The 19,223-nt window shown below is 41.5% G+C and overlaps 1 protein-coding gene across 1 annotated transcript; it reads right to left on the reverse strand.

The window, feature by feature from the left end:
* Positions 1 to 11,544: 11,544 nt before the first annotated feature.
* On the reverse strand, positions 11,545 to 14,164 carry LOC145797576 (uncharacterized). The gene is made up of 3 exons (XM_082884960.1): positions 13,499 to 14,164; positions 12,595 to 13,288; positions 11,545 to 12,500 (listed from the first exon to the last, which is right to left on the reverse strand). The coding sequence occupies exons 1-3, from the start codon at positions 14,162 to 14,164 to the stop codon at positions 11,575 to 11,577; spliced, it is 2,286 nt and encodes a 761-aa protein (XP_082741086.1). The 3' UTR covers positions 11,545 to 11,574.
* Positions 14,165 to 19,223: the final 5,059 nt, after the last annotated feature.

Consider the following 19,223-nt stretch of genomic DNA (forward strand, 5'->3'; position numbering starts at 1 on the left):
TCTCCCTCCAGCCGCCCTGCGGTCCCACCGACTCCTCCTTCTTGAGGTACAAGACCCCCCTGAGGCTGTCCCTCCCTCCTTGGCCCAGGGCCAACAGCCTCATCCTCCACTTGCCTTTCGGGGACGACCTTTGCGCCCCCTACGGCGATCGCCGCCACCACTGGCACCACCTCCATGACCTTTGAGGCAAGCATTTATTACGACAACACCTCTCCGTCGGAACAGGACCCCCTTACCCTGAGCAAGGTAAGCTACAGCATAGGCTTTCGGCAAGAAGAGCAAGTCGGAAGGGACAACAAAATGATGAGAAAAGGATATAAACAAATGTTGTAGACAAGAAAAAGGTTAAGTTCTCTATCTGGAATCCTCTCCCATATACTCTGCTTCTCTTCCTAACTTGCTCGTCGGAGAGTTCGCTGGGGGACTACTCCGTTCCCCGTTGAACTTGCCTGCAGGTTATCTGGTGGGCTTGATCATTTGGACACGGGCTGGAGGAGCTTAGACCTGTCTGATCCATACACTGGGACGAACAGCATTAACACATAATCAGTGCAAATTTCCTGTCACAAACATCATATCCAAGTACAACAAAATCTATTATTTGAAAACACAAAAAATTAAATTTAAAACATATGAAAATACTAAAATAACATAAAAATAGCAACTTCCTAACCACCTTTTAGGGCTGCTTTGGCATGTTTACAAAAAGCCAAAAGTCAAAAAGTCAATATTTTTGCTTGGATCACATTATTTTAAGTCACATCACCTCTCACACACATCATTTCAACCCCTAACCCAAACGGAACTCATATTTCACAAAAAGTGAAAAAATACATTTATTTATATTTAAAAAGTGAGGAAAAAAAATTGGACTAAAAAAGTGCAATTTTTGTCTTTGTGGATGAAAAAAATGAGGAAAAAAATATGGATGTTTGGGTTAACTTTTTGACTTTTATAAAAAAATGTGTATTACAAAATTGTATAAATTAATGTGCAAGGCAAAATTAGAATTCGGAGTTGTGTAGGCATAATTTTTGACTTCCTGTGAATAGTAATAACTTTTTGACTTTTTGGTTTTTTTTCCCAACTTGCCAAACTTGGCCTTAATATGTAGTGTCACGTACGTTTCCGTTTCCCTCCCAAATTTGGAACAAAAACCAAAGTCGGCAGACAGCGCTTTTGAAATCCCACAGATGCAGTACTTTTCATGATGACACACATGCCGTAGCCTTTCTAATCTCACCAACTCATTTCCATTTCCCATACAAATTTCGGCTACTTTGCTGTCCCTCCTTCTCTCTCCATTTCGGTTTTGCTGTCCACCTCCAGTAGCACACTCTCTCTCTATGTCTCCATTTTGACTGCGCCAGGTCGCCGACGGTAACAGTCACCATTTTCTCGGGCATGTGTGAGTCTGTCTATTTTTTATTTCGGAGCACATTATTATTATGACCTACTGTGTTCCACTCGCGCGACATTACCATTTCTGAACTATGAAACTGTTCCTCCTTAGGTAATTGAAACCATACGTACGATTAGGTATACAAACTACACGGGTGACAAACTGATATTGCCATTGAGGAGTTCCAAACTGACAGACGGTCTTCGTTGAGCAGTGTAGTCGGGTTTTTATTTCTCTGCATGAAGGTAAGTTGCGTATGGGTGCTGTTGGGTTGAATGTCCGATGTGGCCCTGTTTCAAGTGTGCGCATTGGTAGTTGATTCGGGCTTCAAGTCGTAAATACTATAAAATGAGTACAACATATGGCCAATTAATTTTCGTAAAACAGTGGCATGCCATATCTGCATAAATTAACGACAACATATCGTAGTTGAAAATAAACGAAAAGTACCACTTGTACAATGCACGCACGACTCAATGGTCCGTTGATTGTAAGTTGTTAACAGTCAATTTCGTTTTGTTACAATGTGGGAGTAACGTTCTTTCTGCATCCTTATGAATATTGCATGCAATTCTTTGCAGGAATTATCGTAATTGGATATGGGCGACATGTCAGACAATGCGAAGCAACTGTGAGTTTATGTCGTTCAGTATTTGATACAGTTAGGTTTGCAAGGTTATGTTTCCTGTACCTACTAAATACCACGGTCTGTTCGTGTATGGCATATTGTGCCGCTATGTACTGCCATCAGGAGGTTGTGCGATTTGAGTTTGACACATTTGCGATAGCCTCAAATTGCACCATGAATTTCGTGTAATGGATTAAAACTGTGTCGATTTCTTACCAGAATATGTGCACATACGGCACATGTCGCGTATTCTGCAGAGAGCATTTGTGAAATCCATAATTCACTGAGTTATACTAAACCACTTCAGTTCATCATTTTCGGTGACAACGGAAAACGACGTTACCAATTTCACGAAAATGGCACAACTTTTGAAATGGGAAGGCAAGATTGACTAACTTGAAAGTTAACCGACGAAGATGATAGGATGCACAAAACGTACATACCACCGATGTAATTTGGCCTTGAACAAAATTTCATTTACGCTGATATTTGTTACAGGCAAAAGAAAACATTGAAGGCAAGTGGCAAAGGTTCAGGAATGGAAAGGGTTGACATTACCGAGCCCCCTCGTCGAAAGCGGCCACTTGGGCCATTTATTTTTTACAGGTTCGATCCGTGTCCTTCAAAGCGGCTCACAGTACGAATCCCTCTCGTCAGAAACATGTGACAGTATTTTTGCACAATTCTGCATTACATATTTTGAACTCATAGCTTGCGCCTGTGCAGATTTCAGTTTGTACTCACAAGAAATTAAGATTTTAGAGACCAAAAGTAAGGGCCAAAATAATTTGGACCATTTATAATTGTTGTTGCAGAAATGATGTGGTTATTATATTTTTAGCAACCAAAATTGGACATTACAGATGCATTATTATGTAGTTGGGACCAAATTTGTTTGTGTCACAAATTGTGTACGTATATGTATATATATCCATCCATATCTAACATATACTTGCGCCGAAATTGACAATGGTTGCAGCCAGGAACAATTCAAGGAAAAACGAGAAGCAGACAACCCCGGACCGAATATGGTTAGTGTGCAGACATGTAGTAAGTAGAGTACCGTGATGGAAACACGTGACTGCTGTGATAGCAAAGTATGGACTTCTATTCCATGCGCGCACCAGTCATGTGCTTCTATTGTGTCGCATTCAACGATTTCCAGCAGTCATAGAAGCCATATTGCATGTTCTTATAAACTCCGATTATTTGTAAAATTCCATGTCCGTTTTTATTTCAACTGTGTGCGAAATAGTAATTTGTATGTGCAAACATATGTAAATACCAGAAAATGTGCACACATTGCAAGTGATACAACTTTTGCTGACAATTATTTTGGACTTACAGCTCCTATTTGTCCTGTATGTGCGTCACGTTGGTGTAACACTTACAGAGCCGAAAGGATATTGGGGAAAGGTGGAAGGAACTCCCCTGTGATGAGAAGAAGAGGTTTCAGGACATGGCTAAGGCAAGTGCCAAGGAACTGGGCGAAGAAGTTGCAAAGAAATCTGCAAAGGTACTTACGTGCTTAGTGTTTTCATAACTGCATTTGGGGAGGACCTGCTATCGACACAATGTTGGTTACTTTTTTGTATTAATGTTCACGTTAATAACATTGCAGAGTAAAATGCAAGTCCGCATATCATTGAAGGCAATTTTTGATATCGTGAACCGGTGTAACGAAGCACAAAAGCAGGCAGTCATTGATATTGGGTTCGGTGGCCTCCTGGGGTTAAAGTGTACCCGTATAGATCACAACATGTGCCAATGGTTGGTACAGAACTTCGATCCCGACACGTGTTCGTTGACTGTTCATGGCCGTCACCTGAGGCTCACCTATGAGGAAGTGCATGTCTTATTGGGTATACGGTCAGAAGGCAATGACGTGCAGCTCACTGGTTCAATAGACGCATATCCCAATATCTACGAAGAGGTTGGAGCTGTTAAAGGAATCATTCCTTTGAACCAGTTGAGAGTTTATCTGACTGAGAGTGATGGTGCGGATGACGAGTTTCGGCGGAAGTTTGCGTTGTACGTGTTGGGGGCCATGTTGTGTCCTACCACAATGACCGCGTTGAGCCTGTCGTTCGTTCATGCCATGAAGGACGTGACTGGTATGGGGGCATGTAATTGGGCAAAGGTGACACTACAATTCCTTGTGAAAGGTGTTCGGAAGTATAAGATGAAACTTCAGCGCGAGGCAACTGGATGTGTTTTCCTTCTAATGGTAACGTAATCGACCGTTGTTTGTTTGTACCATGCCGATTACATATTTCATCCATTGCTGTGCATATGGTTCAATAAAATGGCAGTCGTTGCGAAATACAAACTTACCTGTTATTGAACAGCATGACAAATATACCTGTACGGGCCACATTTTTTGTAACCACGAAAAGCTTATCTTTTGAACCGGAAAGCTGCATGGGGATTCTGCCATCGAGACACATAAACACATACATATGATTGTGTTGTAAGTTGTATGCATTGTTAGCGAATACGGATTACTTTGCTCGGAAGTGTATAGTAAATATCTTTTCCCCCTTACAATGCAGCTATTTTACTTGGATCGTTTTGCCCCTCCCTGCAAGAGTACGTCGGCTACTACACGCTCCATCCCTCGGCTAAATGATTGGGGTGATGCCGAAATACGGGAGACGAGGTGACTTATGGGAAGGAAGCAAATGTTGCAGCAACATGAGGTAATCAACCCATTCGTTCTGCACATTTGACAGCATTGCCCCACCTGTGTTATGGATAACAGTGACAGACAGAATATGTGTTCCTATAACTAGGTGACAAGCAGCGACAAACAGTGACCCATTCCTTAGCGTACGTCATATTTTCAGTTTGTCCCTCCCTATTTACTCTGAAATACTCGAACTTTTGGGGGGAAAACATGAAGTTTCCATGTGGACGATGTTGTAGCCTTACAAATTCAATTTTATGTACTACTTCTGTTACGAAATGAATTTTCGTTAAGCCCTGAAGTCAAATTTTTAGAAAAGCTTGAAGATTTTGGTTTTTTAACCTTGTAAAAAGGTCAAAACATTGTCGTTCAGTTATTGTTAGTTAGTTTGTAATTGAAAGTTTCTCTTTGTTTATGTAATTGGGAAAAGGTAAAGTGGTAAACATGGGATCGACTGTGAAGTTTTTATCCACACCAGATGAGCATCATTTACAACAACATTTTTTTTCCATTTTAGACGAATGGAGTAATTAATTTTTATTAGATATATTTAATATGTAAAGTGTGTACACATATGTTGTGTGCAACTTAAGAAAGCAGACAGAAACTTTACGATTCACAGTTGAGATCGATTAACGATTCAGTGCATTACCATTTTCATTTATGATTTGAATCCCGATTTGACAACTATGTTAGGTGGAGTTTCATCCAACAAAAGCGGAAAGCAACGACATTGATGACGCAATTGACACACACCATGTCAATAACAAACAGAAACCACGGATTGATGATGTTCGTTTGAGCAAGGTTGAGACCGACATTGGTGAACTGAAGGAAACCATGAAGCAAGTGCTTCACAGCAATGCGAAAATAAGGGACATGTTGCTCAATTTCCGAGGGAAGGAAGCTGTTCACAATGCAAAGGTAAGCAAAAGCAATCAGTACACATGCTTCACACAGTTCACAGAGGTTACTTGAAGATGAAATATCGTACCAGGTTAATGTATGTGTTTGTGTGATTAGGTGGAGTCGACTGAAAGAAATTGTAACATTAACATATCCTCCAGCATTGGTGAACTGAAAGGAATGCTGAACGAACTGGTTGCAGCTATATTGTCTGGGAAACAACCGTTTACTGAACAGACACATATTGCTGAAATGAAGCAAATGATGCAGCAAGTGCTGGCAGGTTTATCGGAAACAGCACAATTGGCTCGCTCAGAGGAAAAGGGTGTTGACCCTACCATGGGAGTCGAGTTGCATGATGGCGGCGTGGTCTTCCCAAATTATTATGGTAGCCCAAATGAGGGTAATGTTCAAGATTTACAGGGGGTGGATTGGGAGGACAATTATGTGAATGGAATGTTGTCCAATAAGATAATTGATATGCACGTTGGACAGTTGCGTACCGTCCAAGAAGTTGGGGACATGCACAACAGCCGTCGCCTTGCGTTGGAGGAAACATATGCAAGCGAAGAAAGCAAATCTCTTTCAGTTCAGTTTCTGTCCATGAAGAACGTTGCAAAACAGAGTTTATCTTCGTTTGATGATTTGCAAACCTTGCCACCAATGCGAGGAGAAGCAGACAATGTGCATCCTTCTGCTGGTAAGGTTGCCCAAACATTGGGAGCGGGACAAATTGTAACAGGCACACGAAAGGGAAGAGGAAGAGGAAGAGGAAGAGGTGTTGAAGCGACAGACGTAGGGGATATGCATTCGTGCAACGATAGCAAAATAAGTACTCGACTTACTGCCGAAAAATTCCCAAGTCGCCACATCACTTCACCTTTCGTATGTTTCATTACCAATTGATGCCGACAGCATTACTGATCATAATAGAACCATTATTTGTGTTGTATTTTAATATTTGGCATTCTACTGCAAGTTTGCAGTAACAAATGTTGCACAATTGTCTTACAGATTTCGGACAAACTCCTGTCCAAACTGCACAGGTTGGACAAGTGGTTCCGTTCAGAGGTTAGACATCGCTTCACCAATTTTAGATGCATAAGGATGTGTTATGTACTTTGCAAATTAAATTTCTGAACAGTGGTGAGTTAGTTAATTGTTTATATTAATAGGAGGAGTTGATGTTACTTGATTGTTTATATTGATAGAAGGACTTGATAACACTGGAGAGCAGAGAGGTTTTATCAGCGGCCCAAGACGAAGTTGTTGACTCTGTACTTGACGACAGAAACAATGAAAGGTACGGATGAGTTTAGTACTCGCAATTAACCTGTTCCGTAGTATTTGTGAAATAAGTTTGAATTCCACAATTTTCATGTGTCGTGCTATGTTTATTTGATTCTTGTAGGTATCAGTTCTTTAATTTTTCATTCTCTATGATTTTGATGGGTTTATGATGGGTTTATGATGGGTTTATCCATGTCGTATGTAGGATTCTCTTTCAATTTAATGCAGTGGGCTACGGAAAGATCAATGGCTAAATTTCTTGCCTGAAGTTTCCTTCTTTTGGTCTTATCCTGCACACATGTACCTATTGGGAAAATTGCAAACCACTGATATTTTCACAAAAATATTTACACATTCATGGAAACCTTTATAATTTTAATTATGAAACTTAATAAAGTTTACCAATGATTTGCAAATTTTTTTGAGAACTTATAATGAAGTGCAATTTTCCCTACCTATTTTCTTCTACTCTGCTTACATTTTCCATTTTGATCATTTTGGGATATTGTTGGCTCCAGTTTGTAAAAAACGTGTTTCTTTTTTTTTAACTTGCTGACCTGTACATGAGCATTTCAATTTTCACATATTATTTTAGCAAATACTATTGGACATGTCATGAGTTGTAATATCTAAAACTTTGTCTTTTCATTTTGTTTTTTAAAAACTTAAAACTAATCTTCATTGGATTGGAGCCTAGTAGAATCAGGAATATCTGCCATAGTTGTACAACAGGAAAAACTAATCTTATGTTGTAGAGTTAAGCCAGATTCGTTTAAGTTTTACTAGGCTGTAGGTTGCTTCTTACTGATTGATGTATACGTTTTATGTAGGGACATTGTCGTGTCTATGAATCTGCATGAAATGCCTTGCGAATGTGCTACGTGACGTGACATGCGCACGCTGAAACCAGGGGCATGGCTATCCGACACTGTAAGTCGTGGCATCTAACAATGTTATTTCCACTATATTTGCATGATGGACATATCCATGTAGGGACATTGTTATTTCGTATTACATTTAAACAAATGGCAAACCTTATTTCGCAAGTTGCCTGGTCTGTTACAATGTTCCAGCCAATCAACTTGGTCGTGGTTCAATTGACTAACGGACAGCGGCAAGTACACAAAGACGGGAGGCATACTGCGTGGTTCTTTCCAGTATATTTGTCGGTAAGTAAGTGTTTTAGGTCGGTTGTGTATTGCAGAAGACATATTTTCAGAAAACTTTGGCTGATTGAACTTTACACACTAAACATGCAGACTTTGATACTAAATCAAAAAACTCAACCTCTGAACCATGAAAATATGGTCAAATCATATTTTGGACATGACAGATATACTGGGGTGCTTGATGCATGTGAGAAGGTAATATGAATGTCCATCCCATTGAAGCGAGTAGATTTAATATGGACGTCGGTAATATGAATGTCGATCCCATTTACTTGAATGTCAATGTAAATATGAAAGTGCGTACATGTTCGCATGCCCTCTAAACAATGTCTTCACTTGTGTTTATGTTTATGTGTAGATTTACATGCCTTTCAATTATCGAGGAGTACATTGGGTGTGCCTAAAAATAGATATGGTAGACCGTGTGGCGTACCAATTTGACTCATTGGCATCCGCCACACTGGACACCAACAAGCTGAACACAGCAAAAATGTTGGTATGTCGTGCTGAATTTCACAAATCTACTTCCACACTGTCACATCCTTCACATAAACTAACCGTCTCATTCTGCAACAGGTTCAAACAATGCATGACTTACTTCAACTACAGTTTGGAAATGAATATGCTGTAGACATGCGTACCTTTGAGGTGCGCATGTTAGAACAAAGGCCATTACAACAGCTGGACGAGTAATCCACAAACCCTGCGTCACATTGACTTCACTCTTGAATCACTCATTTAACGAACCTGCTTATATTTTACGAGAAACTGAATGTTACATTTCATTTGTAGCACTTTCGACTGTGGGATGTTTGTGATCAAGTACATGCAGCGGCCTGATATACCCAGCGGTCCACACAAGGTACATTGTACCGCTTAATTTCCAATTACGAAATAAATCCGTTTATTCCCTACCGTTGTAACTGTACCTGATTTGTGTTATTCGCTTTCTGTACATAGTTTCATCCTTCTGTGCGCCGGAAGTTGGTGCTTGACTTCGTTATGGATGTGAACAATACAAAGATGGGTGAGTATCGTTCGTGTATGTGATTGATTGCAATTACAACAAATAGTGCAGCGATTTTATCATGGCCTGCCAGTACGAGTGTAATTTCGATGCCCAACCACAACTGGATTACTGCATCAACTTGTCGTGACAACTTTTTAGGTCGCAGCTGTGATAATACTAATTTCCCACGCGTATTGATTGTACACATAATTCCAATGTTTGGGACTCGAACAAACGAGGGAAAGTAGTCATGTTTGTTTGCTTTTATCGTGGCCTGTACGTAATGTGATACACATAATTCCAATGTTATGGGTACAGTACAGAACAAACAATGCAATGTCATATTTGCCCAAATGACTATAGTAATGTTTGTCCAGTGCAATGTGATATTTGTCCAACAAACAATGCAAGTTGAAAGTAGTAATGTTTGTTCGCTTTTACCACATGAATTATGTTTGTTCGATTTTTTTGAATGCCATGATTTTGTCCAAAACAAAGCAAAAAAAAGCCCACTGAACAAACAAATAGCGGTGACTATAATGCACTTTGAAGGGGAATTGATTACTTCATAAAAATGCACAAACGGTGAAAAATTGCACAAAAAATAAAAACAACCATACAACAGACCATTAAAAACACAGAGTATTGATATTCAATTTTTTTTTTGTTCAGCAAAACAAAAAACTGTATTGATGAAAAAGCACATACAAGGTGTCAATGATACATCAACAAAGAGGAGGTTGGCGACCAACGAAGAGAAACAAAAACAGAAGGAAAACAATAAGAATGTAACTCCAAGCCCATCCTCACAAAACCACATAACAGGGCAACCAGATGAAACTCCAAGGCAGCATGAACAAACTTCAGACCATACAGCCACCATTAAGACTTGAGCCTGAACCTTCAACCTCCATTGAGACTTGAGCCTGATCCTTCAACCTCCAAAAAAAAAAATTAGTACAGCAGCAGACCAACAATTACAACAAGGCCCGCAGCAGACCTCCAATAACTTTCCCCAATCCAGCAGCAGACTTCCAATACAGCACACCAAAACATCATTCAAACAATTGCAAAAAGGCCAATATGCAGCAGCAGACTTAAGCCTATTCGTTGATCCCATATAGCAGCAGCAAAGTACATATATAGCAGAGCAGATTTGAAGCACAGCAGAGCAGCAACCAGAAATGAGCATGCTTGACCCCATAAACTAAGCCAGAGCAACAAGCCAAAAATAAGGCAAAGCATAGCAACATTGAAGCATAGCAGAGCAAAAGTAGCCACCAAGAAGATATGGTAATACCACAGACTGACCAAAATCCTGCATACCACAGCTTGACCAAACTCCTGCACCCCAGTTTCAAAAAACACCAAACACCACCCCCTAAATGAGACTTTGATACTATCCAGAATACAATATATGTCGTCCACTGAATACTGTAGGCCTCTATAACTTTGCTTACAGCAAAGTGCAACCGTCACTTTCACCATCTCAGCCAATTCAGGCCCATCAACAATCTTATCATTAAAAAGGCAATCATTCCTACCTTTCCAAATCATTCCTAGGTGTGCAATACAAAAGAATACATATATAAACTAGCCTAGGATTTGGGGAACAGAACGGCTAGAACACCCCACTCTGATTGAGCATCTGCCAGCATGGCTTGGGCTTGGTCCAACTCAGCTTTAGTTGTCTAAATAGATGCAGAACGATGTCTAATTTGGGAGAGCATCATCCTTGCTTCTTGATTAAGCTGGTCATGTTGCTGCTGCAGATGAGCCTTTCTTTGCCGGACAGAGGCAAGTTCTGCCATGAGTTTGGCTTCCTCAAGTTCAAGTGCTGAGTGTTGCTGAAGAATGGCTGCAGAGGTCTGCTGGCTGAGTTTGAGTGAAGTAGATATGGTGTGGGCTTCGTTTAGGAAATCCTCATTGGTTTGAATATCCTTCGAGCAAGTCTGAACCATCTCTGAAAGGGTTGGCCATTCTGTGATGATCTTGGCCAATTGCTTTAGTTGAATGGGGTTGAAAGGATTAGGGGAGAGGTTTACAACAGCAGAAAGACAGGCCAAGGTTTCATCAGGTTTGTGGAGAATGATTTCTTCAACTGGGGTGTTAATGAGGTTGATGAAGGTGGTTAAGGTTTGCTAAGTTTCAGCATCAAACAGATGTAGCCTTTGAGGCAATGGGGATATTTCGTCTAGATCTTGTTGAATAATAGAAAGTTCGGCCCAAATATCCTGGCGTGGACCGACGGCCTGTGAACATTAATAGTTTGGTGAGAATATATGCTTGCAAGTAATAAAGAGTAAATAGGATGAGGTTGGAAATGGTAGTACCTGTCCTGATAACGTGCACGCAGACGGTTGGCCTTGTTCAGCTGTGGTTGTCGCATGAGGACGAGTTGTTTCTGGTACTGTTGAAATGGCAGCATCAGTGCCTTGAGTGTGTTTCTCTGGTTCTGCTAGCAGGGGAAAGTCATGAGGACCTTCAAGTTCTGTCTCGCCCATTGGTCGTGGAGATGAGTCCTGTATTATGTCCATCCCTGTAAATTGGAGAACAATACCAGTTACTTAAAGAGAAGTTTTTTTTTCCCAAACGAACAGTAACATTTGTATTTCTATTTACCTTGGTTGTGGTGAACTTCTGGTTGAGGGGATTTTGTGTTGTCATCTGTTGGAGAGGATTGGCTGTTGATTGAAATGTCAAATTCAATCCTCTGTGATTCTTTGTTTGATGTTTGGGAATTGGAGGGATTGGATGGTGATGGTTGAGGGCTAGAGACAGAAGGGACAATGTGTTGAGGAGAAGTGGAAGGATGTTGTGATGCAGACTGTGTGGATTGCTGTGGCGAAGACTGTGAAGCAGGTTGTAAGGAAGTTTGTTGCGATGCTTCAGGTGGTGGTGGAGTTGGTTGTACAGAGGGTTCTGTGGGTACATTACTGATTGGACTGGGAATTTGATGAATGTGTTGAGGAGAAGTGGAAGCATCGTCATCATCAGCAGCAGCAAGGAGTAATCTCCTTCTTTTTCTCTGCACAAAAGTAAGTGATCAGTCGGGCGTGAATGCAAATTCAGATGCTGTAAATATGTAAAGTGAAGGCTTACTTGGTAGAGCTGCCCTGAAGGATTTGATGTTGTTTGGCCAACCATTTGGCTGAGAGGGATATCCCACTCACTTAGGTCTGTGCTTAGAGCAAGAGCAGTGGAAGGCTCTTCTCTCTTCTTCGCCGTGACCTCTGTCTCGGCAGGGGTACGGGTGGTAGCTCCTCTCTGTGCTTGTGTCTGCGCGGCTGCGAAAGAGTCTGCCATTAATTTCGGAATTGAGGGGGTGTTTGTCTGAGTAGTTGCATCCATTGGATCCTTGCCTTTACGTTGGTCCCTAACCAATGGTTCAGCAGCAGGCCCAATTTTGGCTGTCAAAGGTTAAACAAGTTAGTGTTGTAGAGAAAAAAACAAAACAAATTGCATGACACAGTCAGGGATATGAAGTATATGAAGGAAGGATACCTGTAGCCTTAAGCTTGGAAGGCGAGGATATGCGGCCCTGAATATGAATACAAGTATCGTTAAGGCAGCTTTCAAGTGGCTTGCAGAAAATAATGGCAGTCATAAGTCCCCACCAATGGTCAAAAGCAGCCGAGCAGTCCGAAGCAGGTTTGAAGAAGAAGGGGCCAAAATCTTGGAAAAGTTTGGTGTTCTCTGTCAGAATGGATTCAGCTTGTGTAGGATCTTTCAAGTGGATTCTGGACCCAATCTCCTCATGGATGGTTGGGTGGAAACAAGGATAAGGGATAGCCTGGGAAAGACCAAATTGCCTGGACCATTGATTGGGACAGTATGTCTCAAAACTGCAGCTGGATAGCTTGGCGGAGGATATGGAACAGCCAACCAAGACATGTCTAGAGGTGAGAATGTGTCTCCAACTCTCATTTTGTTCTTGGACTTGCTCATTGTGTAAATCAGAAGGGTCTGTGAAGAGGAAGCGAAGTCTACTGGAGGAGAATTCAAAGTTTTGAAATGGCATGTACAGGTTGGAAGGTCTCTGTGAAGGAAGGTTGTAAAACATGCTAAGATGATTTGTGAAAGTGAGTTTTGAATGGCTGTTATAAGTGAGCAGTTGCTCAGCATAGAAATGGCAAACAGGTTTCAAGGTGTTAGGTGGTGGGGGTCGTGCCTCAGGGAAATAGGCATACAACCAGGCCTGGAAGAGCCAGAAGGGGCCACCACAGTTACCAGAAATCTTCTTGTCGACAAAGGAAAATAGGGCCTTGTAAAGGGTGGCAAGAAGATAAGGGGCTAAAGCCATAAGTTGGCCGTCTTGCATACACAAGGCAAGGGGGAGGTATTCTTTCGTGATCTTGTACCCAGGGACACAAAAAAGAAACTCACAAAGCCAAAGTAAGTAAAAAACAGTTCTTTCTTTGTCATCGACAGGGAAACCACGCTTGCCTTGGTATTTTTTGGCAAAATCTGTATAGCACATGTCAGTGTTTAAAGTAAATGTCACTTTTGGAGGCTCAAGGAGAGCATGAATTGGATTGCCCAAGATTGGCAGACCAGTCAAGTGAGCTACATCTAAGATGGTAGGGGAAATCATACCAAAATTGAGGAGTAGGGAGTTACTAGACTGCGACCAAAAGCATGCAGCAGCAGCAATCAGCCCTTTATCCACGTCATAAATTTTAGTCAACAGTCTAATTGCGTCAGCAATGCCCTGGTGCTTCCATACTTCAGCGTCGTGACCTTCAATTCTCCTGGCCCAGCTTCGCCAATCAGAGTCTGGTGACCTCCACCCTCTGAGTGGGTTTTTGCTGACATTCCAGTTAGTCCACTTGAGTCCAGCTTGGTTGAGAAGAAGGTTCTCACCATTACCAAGGGGATAGTATGGAGCTAGCTCGTCTGGGAAGTAAGACGCGAAGGTAGGGCCTAGAGTAGCCTTAGCGACAGAGCTTGGGCTGGGCAATAGCGTTGCAGCAAATTTTAGAGAAGCGATAAGTGCTCTGATAGGGTCCGGGAAGCGGAGTAGGTCTTCATTGTTCTCCTCAAATGGAGATGGTTGAGATTTTTTTGGTGCCATGGCTTAGGGTTTTGTGGTGCTCTGGTTTTGAACGGCAATGGTTGAGAAGAAGGAGTACAGTCTGGGGAGTTCGAATCAGAGGGAAATGAAGTGGTTTGAAGTTGAAAGGGTGGGTCTTTTATAGCTTATGATGGGGCCAGTATATTTAAAAGCTCTTATATTGGGCTGTACTTTATGTTTGTTTTGGGCCCAAACAATGGCCCCCTCGTTGAAGTTAAATATCATATGACTTGGACCCCCATGACCCCCTCTCTCTCTGATTGGCCACTTTTTTTTTTTTCAATTTCTTATTTTTTTTCCTTCTCCAAACAGTAGCCCCCACGTGTGTGTGTGTATGTGTGTGTGGGGGGGGTGGTGGTGATTGGGGGGGTCTCAATCACTTCCGCAATATTTAACTTGAACATGGGGGCCATTGTTTGCACCAAGTTTTGCCAGTCTCTGTCGACAGATGGTCCACTTAATCGAGGGCATGTGGCCAAGTCTGAAGGAATGTCCACGACCTGAAAGTGGGCTCTCTGCATGTGGGTCACCTAGAAGTGATAGGGGAAGTTTTTACCACCAGTCATGGAGTTAGCGGGCACACTTTCAGGAGGAAGCATGAGACAAAGCAGGAGCCTTGCTCTGTCGACAGAAGTTTAAAACAGTTGGTGGCCATGAAATAAACACAAGAAAAGGGAGCTCGACAGATAGAAGTGGAGGTTTAGTATTGATATCCGTATACTGTTTTTGTGGCCCATCATTGCATGATCCCACACGTCTACACCATAACTGCCACTGTAACTGCCCCGACTTCGAATCTTCAAGTCCACTCTGCCAAATATTGACTCTTCCCTGTCGACCTTCCTTTTCACCATTGTGGGGCATGTCCCTCATCATTATGAGACAAAAATCGACAGAATATTGTCCACTAAACACAACCACAGTCCTTGCAAACTGGGTCAATGAACCGCAACACTTGGCCACTCACAGTTACTGCCCCTGACTATGAATCATCAAACTCTGCCAAATATTGAATTTTCCCTGTAATTTAATCAAAATATATTCAATGTCGGTAAACTTGAAAATACGTTTGAAATAACCTTTTTCTGTATTGTAATGACTTAAACACAATTGTTGTCCTACATTTTACGTAACGAAAATACACAACTTATTTATATCAAAAACAAAATATACATCTCAGGTTTATAATCAAAAAAATGGGAACTACTTTTTTTAAAAAAAAAGTTCACTCATATTTTCACCTACATTCTGATTGGATATTAGATTAAAAATTCCTCTTTGCACCTATTTTTCCCACATCCTCCCAACAGCTGCTCCATTCAACTAACATTGAATCTTGCATGCCACCTGACTTACACGCTGGAGCAGTTACTGGCAGTGCTCATGGATTTAGTGGCCACCCTCCAAGAGGAAACATGAACGAATTGGGAGTCTGTATCTGTCGAGGAAAGGCTAAAAGGACTGGGCACAGGTGGTAACTTCAATTATATGCACTTCGACAGGTGGCAACTTACTTTCTACATTATAACTTCTGTGTAGTTTTTTCCCTTCTACTTTCTACTTTGTTACAAACAACACAACAACACAACAACTTACTTTCTACTTTCTACTTTCTACTTTGTTACTTTCTACTTTGTTACCATCAGTTCATCGAAAGAAGTCTTCATCCATTTCAGGCATTTGAACCAATACCACAATTGCTTGATTTTCTTCTTGAACTTGTCAACTTTAAATTACTGCTTCGTTGCTGTCCATATAGGCCCACCATAATTTTACTAACAATAAACCCATACTTCCATAGTAAACATTAAATAATTTCACAACTCCTGTTCGTAACTCGTAATTCATATACCGATCGACATGGAGATAAAGTAACGAGTTCGTTGGGTTACTTTCTCCAAGTAACATCCAAAATTAACTGCCACTTGGATTATATACAAAATGCATGTGCTGGTATGTAATTTTGCAAACCCACTTGGACAAAATTCGTATTTTACTCGAAATATAATACTAATTTACGGACACAAGTCATAACAAATCAATACGAAGCGAAACACATCGTTAGTTGATAAACCACACCGCAAAAAACCCTTCAGTTAGATCCAACCAAATATGGAACAGAAACAAGCAACCCGCAATAGGAATCTTGGAATACAGACATAAGCCAATTTCCCACCCAAAACAACACACAGACAACCCATATATATCTCACCTCACCTTCAGTTAGTTTTGAAAATGACAAGTCACTGCAAACACAAATGACAACATCACTCTAAACAATATGGGAAATTTACAACTCGTGGCCTTGTACATAAGTAACGTTGTGCCATTTCCTGGCATTGTACATAACAAATTATTTACACGTTACGTACAGTAATCCGTGCAAAATGAAAACTACATACATTATTTCCATGTGTTTTCAATAGCTAAGGGAATAAGTAAATCATACAAATTATACAATTACCTGATTCACCTCATCAATTGTGTTCGAATCATTTTTCCACACTGCTGCTTCAACACTACCATATTGGCCCACAGGCTGCTTGGAATCAGGAGAAACATCAAAAAATAGTCGTCGTTGCTTAATGTGCGGTGTACTTGGATCCACCAACCCAGTTTTGCAGCGAACGGGCAATGACTCCGCATTGTACTCACGGTCAGTTATGTGGGGTGTATCTGCATCTGAGTTATTACCCACTGTTCGGCTAAACCGAACCTTAGGACACGTTCGCTTTGTGTGCCCAATGCATTTGCAATTCCCACATTTTCTTGGTCTTCGACAGTTTGACGAGGCCCGTCCTGGGTTCCCTTTTGTCTTCACAACATCAGGATCTTCTACTCCAAATTGTCGACGGAATGAATGTTTCCCTTTGTCTCCATTCCCACCGTTCAAATTCCTCTCATATAACTCCTTCATCCGGCTCGTCATCGGAAGACATGCATCCCTAGCATCCTTGAAACCTTCCGTTGATTGCGAGGCATAGAAACACATTTCGTTGTAGGAAGAACACAATATCCCATACCGGGCCGTCTGTGTTGTAGTGCTATCAATTGAGGGTTGAGGCCATTGCTGGCCATCCTTGCTTGCAGCCCTTGTCCATCTATGCAGCACACAAGTTGGGGGAATTTGCGTTAAATTTTCAGCTTTCATAACACATATCATGTGGCAGCAAGGTAGCCCCAACGACTCAAACTTCATGCAAGAACATCTCATTGCAGCATCCATTGGACTGTGTGTTACTATCCATGATCTGTCCTTCAATCTATACTTATGAATATAGTAGCATTTCTGACCATCCGGCAAAGGGAACACATCCTTCACATTCAACTTCCCCTCTTCTAAGATTTCATCACGGAACATTCTAAATATATTTCGGGTGAATAGCTCAGCTCCATGTCTCTCTATATCTCGCAATGGAGTAATCAATACCGGAAAAGTGTTATTTGTTTCAGCATCATCTCCAGCCTCGTTATACCTTATCCTTGCAAGAGCCCGATCATAGTGCCTAACAAATTCATATAGCTTCAATTTGTGTTGGAGGATGGGATTGAAATAAGCATTCATACACTCGGAGCGCTGAGTGCTTTTCATCCCAGCAAAGAAATGTCCACGCATATATGCCTCAGCCCACATATGACGCTTCTCATATGTCTCCAACACCCAACTGTTGGTTTGAAGTCCAAATTTTTCGACCATTGTCGTCCAGCTATGCTCAAACTTTGTCTCATCCGTTTCCATGTCCATGCACTGCTTGAAAGCATGTGCAAAGCCACTTATGTGAACATTTGAAACAGCATTTTTCCCAAGATGCCAATTACATAATCGATGTCTTGCATCTGGAAATACTCTTCTGATTGCCTCTCGCATCGACTTATCCCCATCTGTCAGTACGGACACAGGTGCTTTATTGCCCATCGCCTCCATAAATGTTTCCAAAACCCATGTGTATGTCTCGATTGTCTCATTAGCTAGCAAAACACATGCAAATATCGTGGTCCTAAAGTGGCTAGTCACACCAGCCAACATGACAAACGGTTTCTTGTATGCATTGGTTCTGTAAGTTGAGTCAAATATCAACACATCACCAAACTTTGCGTAGTCAGCCCGCGATTTTGAATCTGCCCAGAACAGATTTTGTAACTTGTTATCGTTACACACATCATACTTGTAAAAAAAACGTGCATCAACATCAAGTTTTGCGCATAGGTAAACCAACGCACCCTGCGCATCACCATCCTCAACTTCTGCTCTACATTCGGCTTGAATATGGTTGTGCAGATCCGTGCGGATGAAACCAACATTCTCATAAGACCCGGACTGATTTACCATATAGTCCATGATTTGGCTAGTCTTCACACCGACATTGCGCATAGCCATTGCTTGAGCTTTGTCACCGCTGTTTAAACTGCGATGTGACCTCAGATACATCACACAGTGTTGTTCCGCCAATTCATGGTTGTGGTCTGCGACGAAGTGAGTCACAACATACTTTCCCCCTTCACCCGCATCCGCATCGTACTGTATGCGAAATTAGGCTTTGCAACCTACTCTTGTTAGTGCCTTGGGAGCTCTACTCTTCTCAGCAACACGGTCCAAGTATTTTGGTAATCTCTGACCTTCCCTTGAACACAACCACAGCCTACTAACGACCTTTCCCTCTTTATTTGTGTTAAATCTGGATTTTCGTATACTAAATCCCTTGGCTTTAGCATACGCATTGTAGAAATCTTCTCCATCTTCGACCGAATCAAATTTCTGTTCTAGAATAGCACGTTCAACATCACCAACCATGTCATTGCAATGAGCATCGTCAACCATTTCTTTTTTCACATCGGCTCCACCATCTTCAACGTTCATGTTGGTTGCTTCTTCATTGCTCGGACCAGCTTCGCAACCATGATCAGGTTCTGCCCGACTTTCATTCATCAAACGGATGTCATCTGCTTCATTTGGAATGTCATAATCATCACCTTCCCTTTTAACTTCCGCTGGGGCCATACTGCACATGACATTACTACAAACAATTACTTGATGACCGAAAATTGTTAACACAAACAC

Source organism: Camellia sinensis, chromosome 8 (genome assembly GCF_055761805.1).
Source record: "Camellia sinensis isolate YWXY chromosome 8, ASM5576180v1, whole genome shotgun sequence".
NCBI lineage: Eukaryota > Viridiplantae > Streptophyta > Magnoliopsida > Ericales > Theaceae > Camellia > Camellia sinensis.

Coding starts and splice junctions, on each gene's coding strand:
- LOC145797576 (XM_082884960.1), bottom strand. CDS start 14,164: ATGGCACCAAAAAAATCTCAACCATCTCCATTTGAGGAGAACAATGAA. Junction 13,289..13,498: donor TCGATGACAAAGAAAGAACT/GTTTTTTACTTA, acceptor TGGCTCTTCCAG/GCCTGGTTGTATGCCTATTT. Junction 12,501..12,594: donor TTCCAAGCTTAAGGCTACAG/GTATCCTTCCTT, acceptor AACCTTTGACAG/CCAAAATTGGGCCTGCTGCT.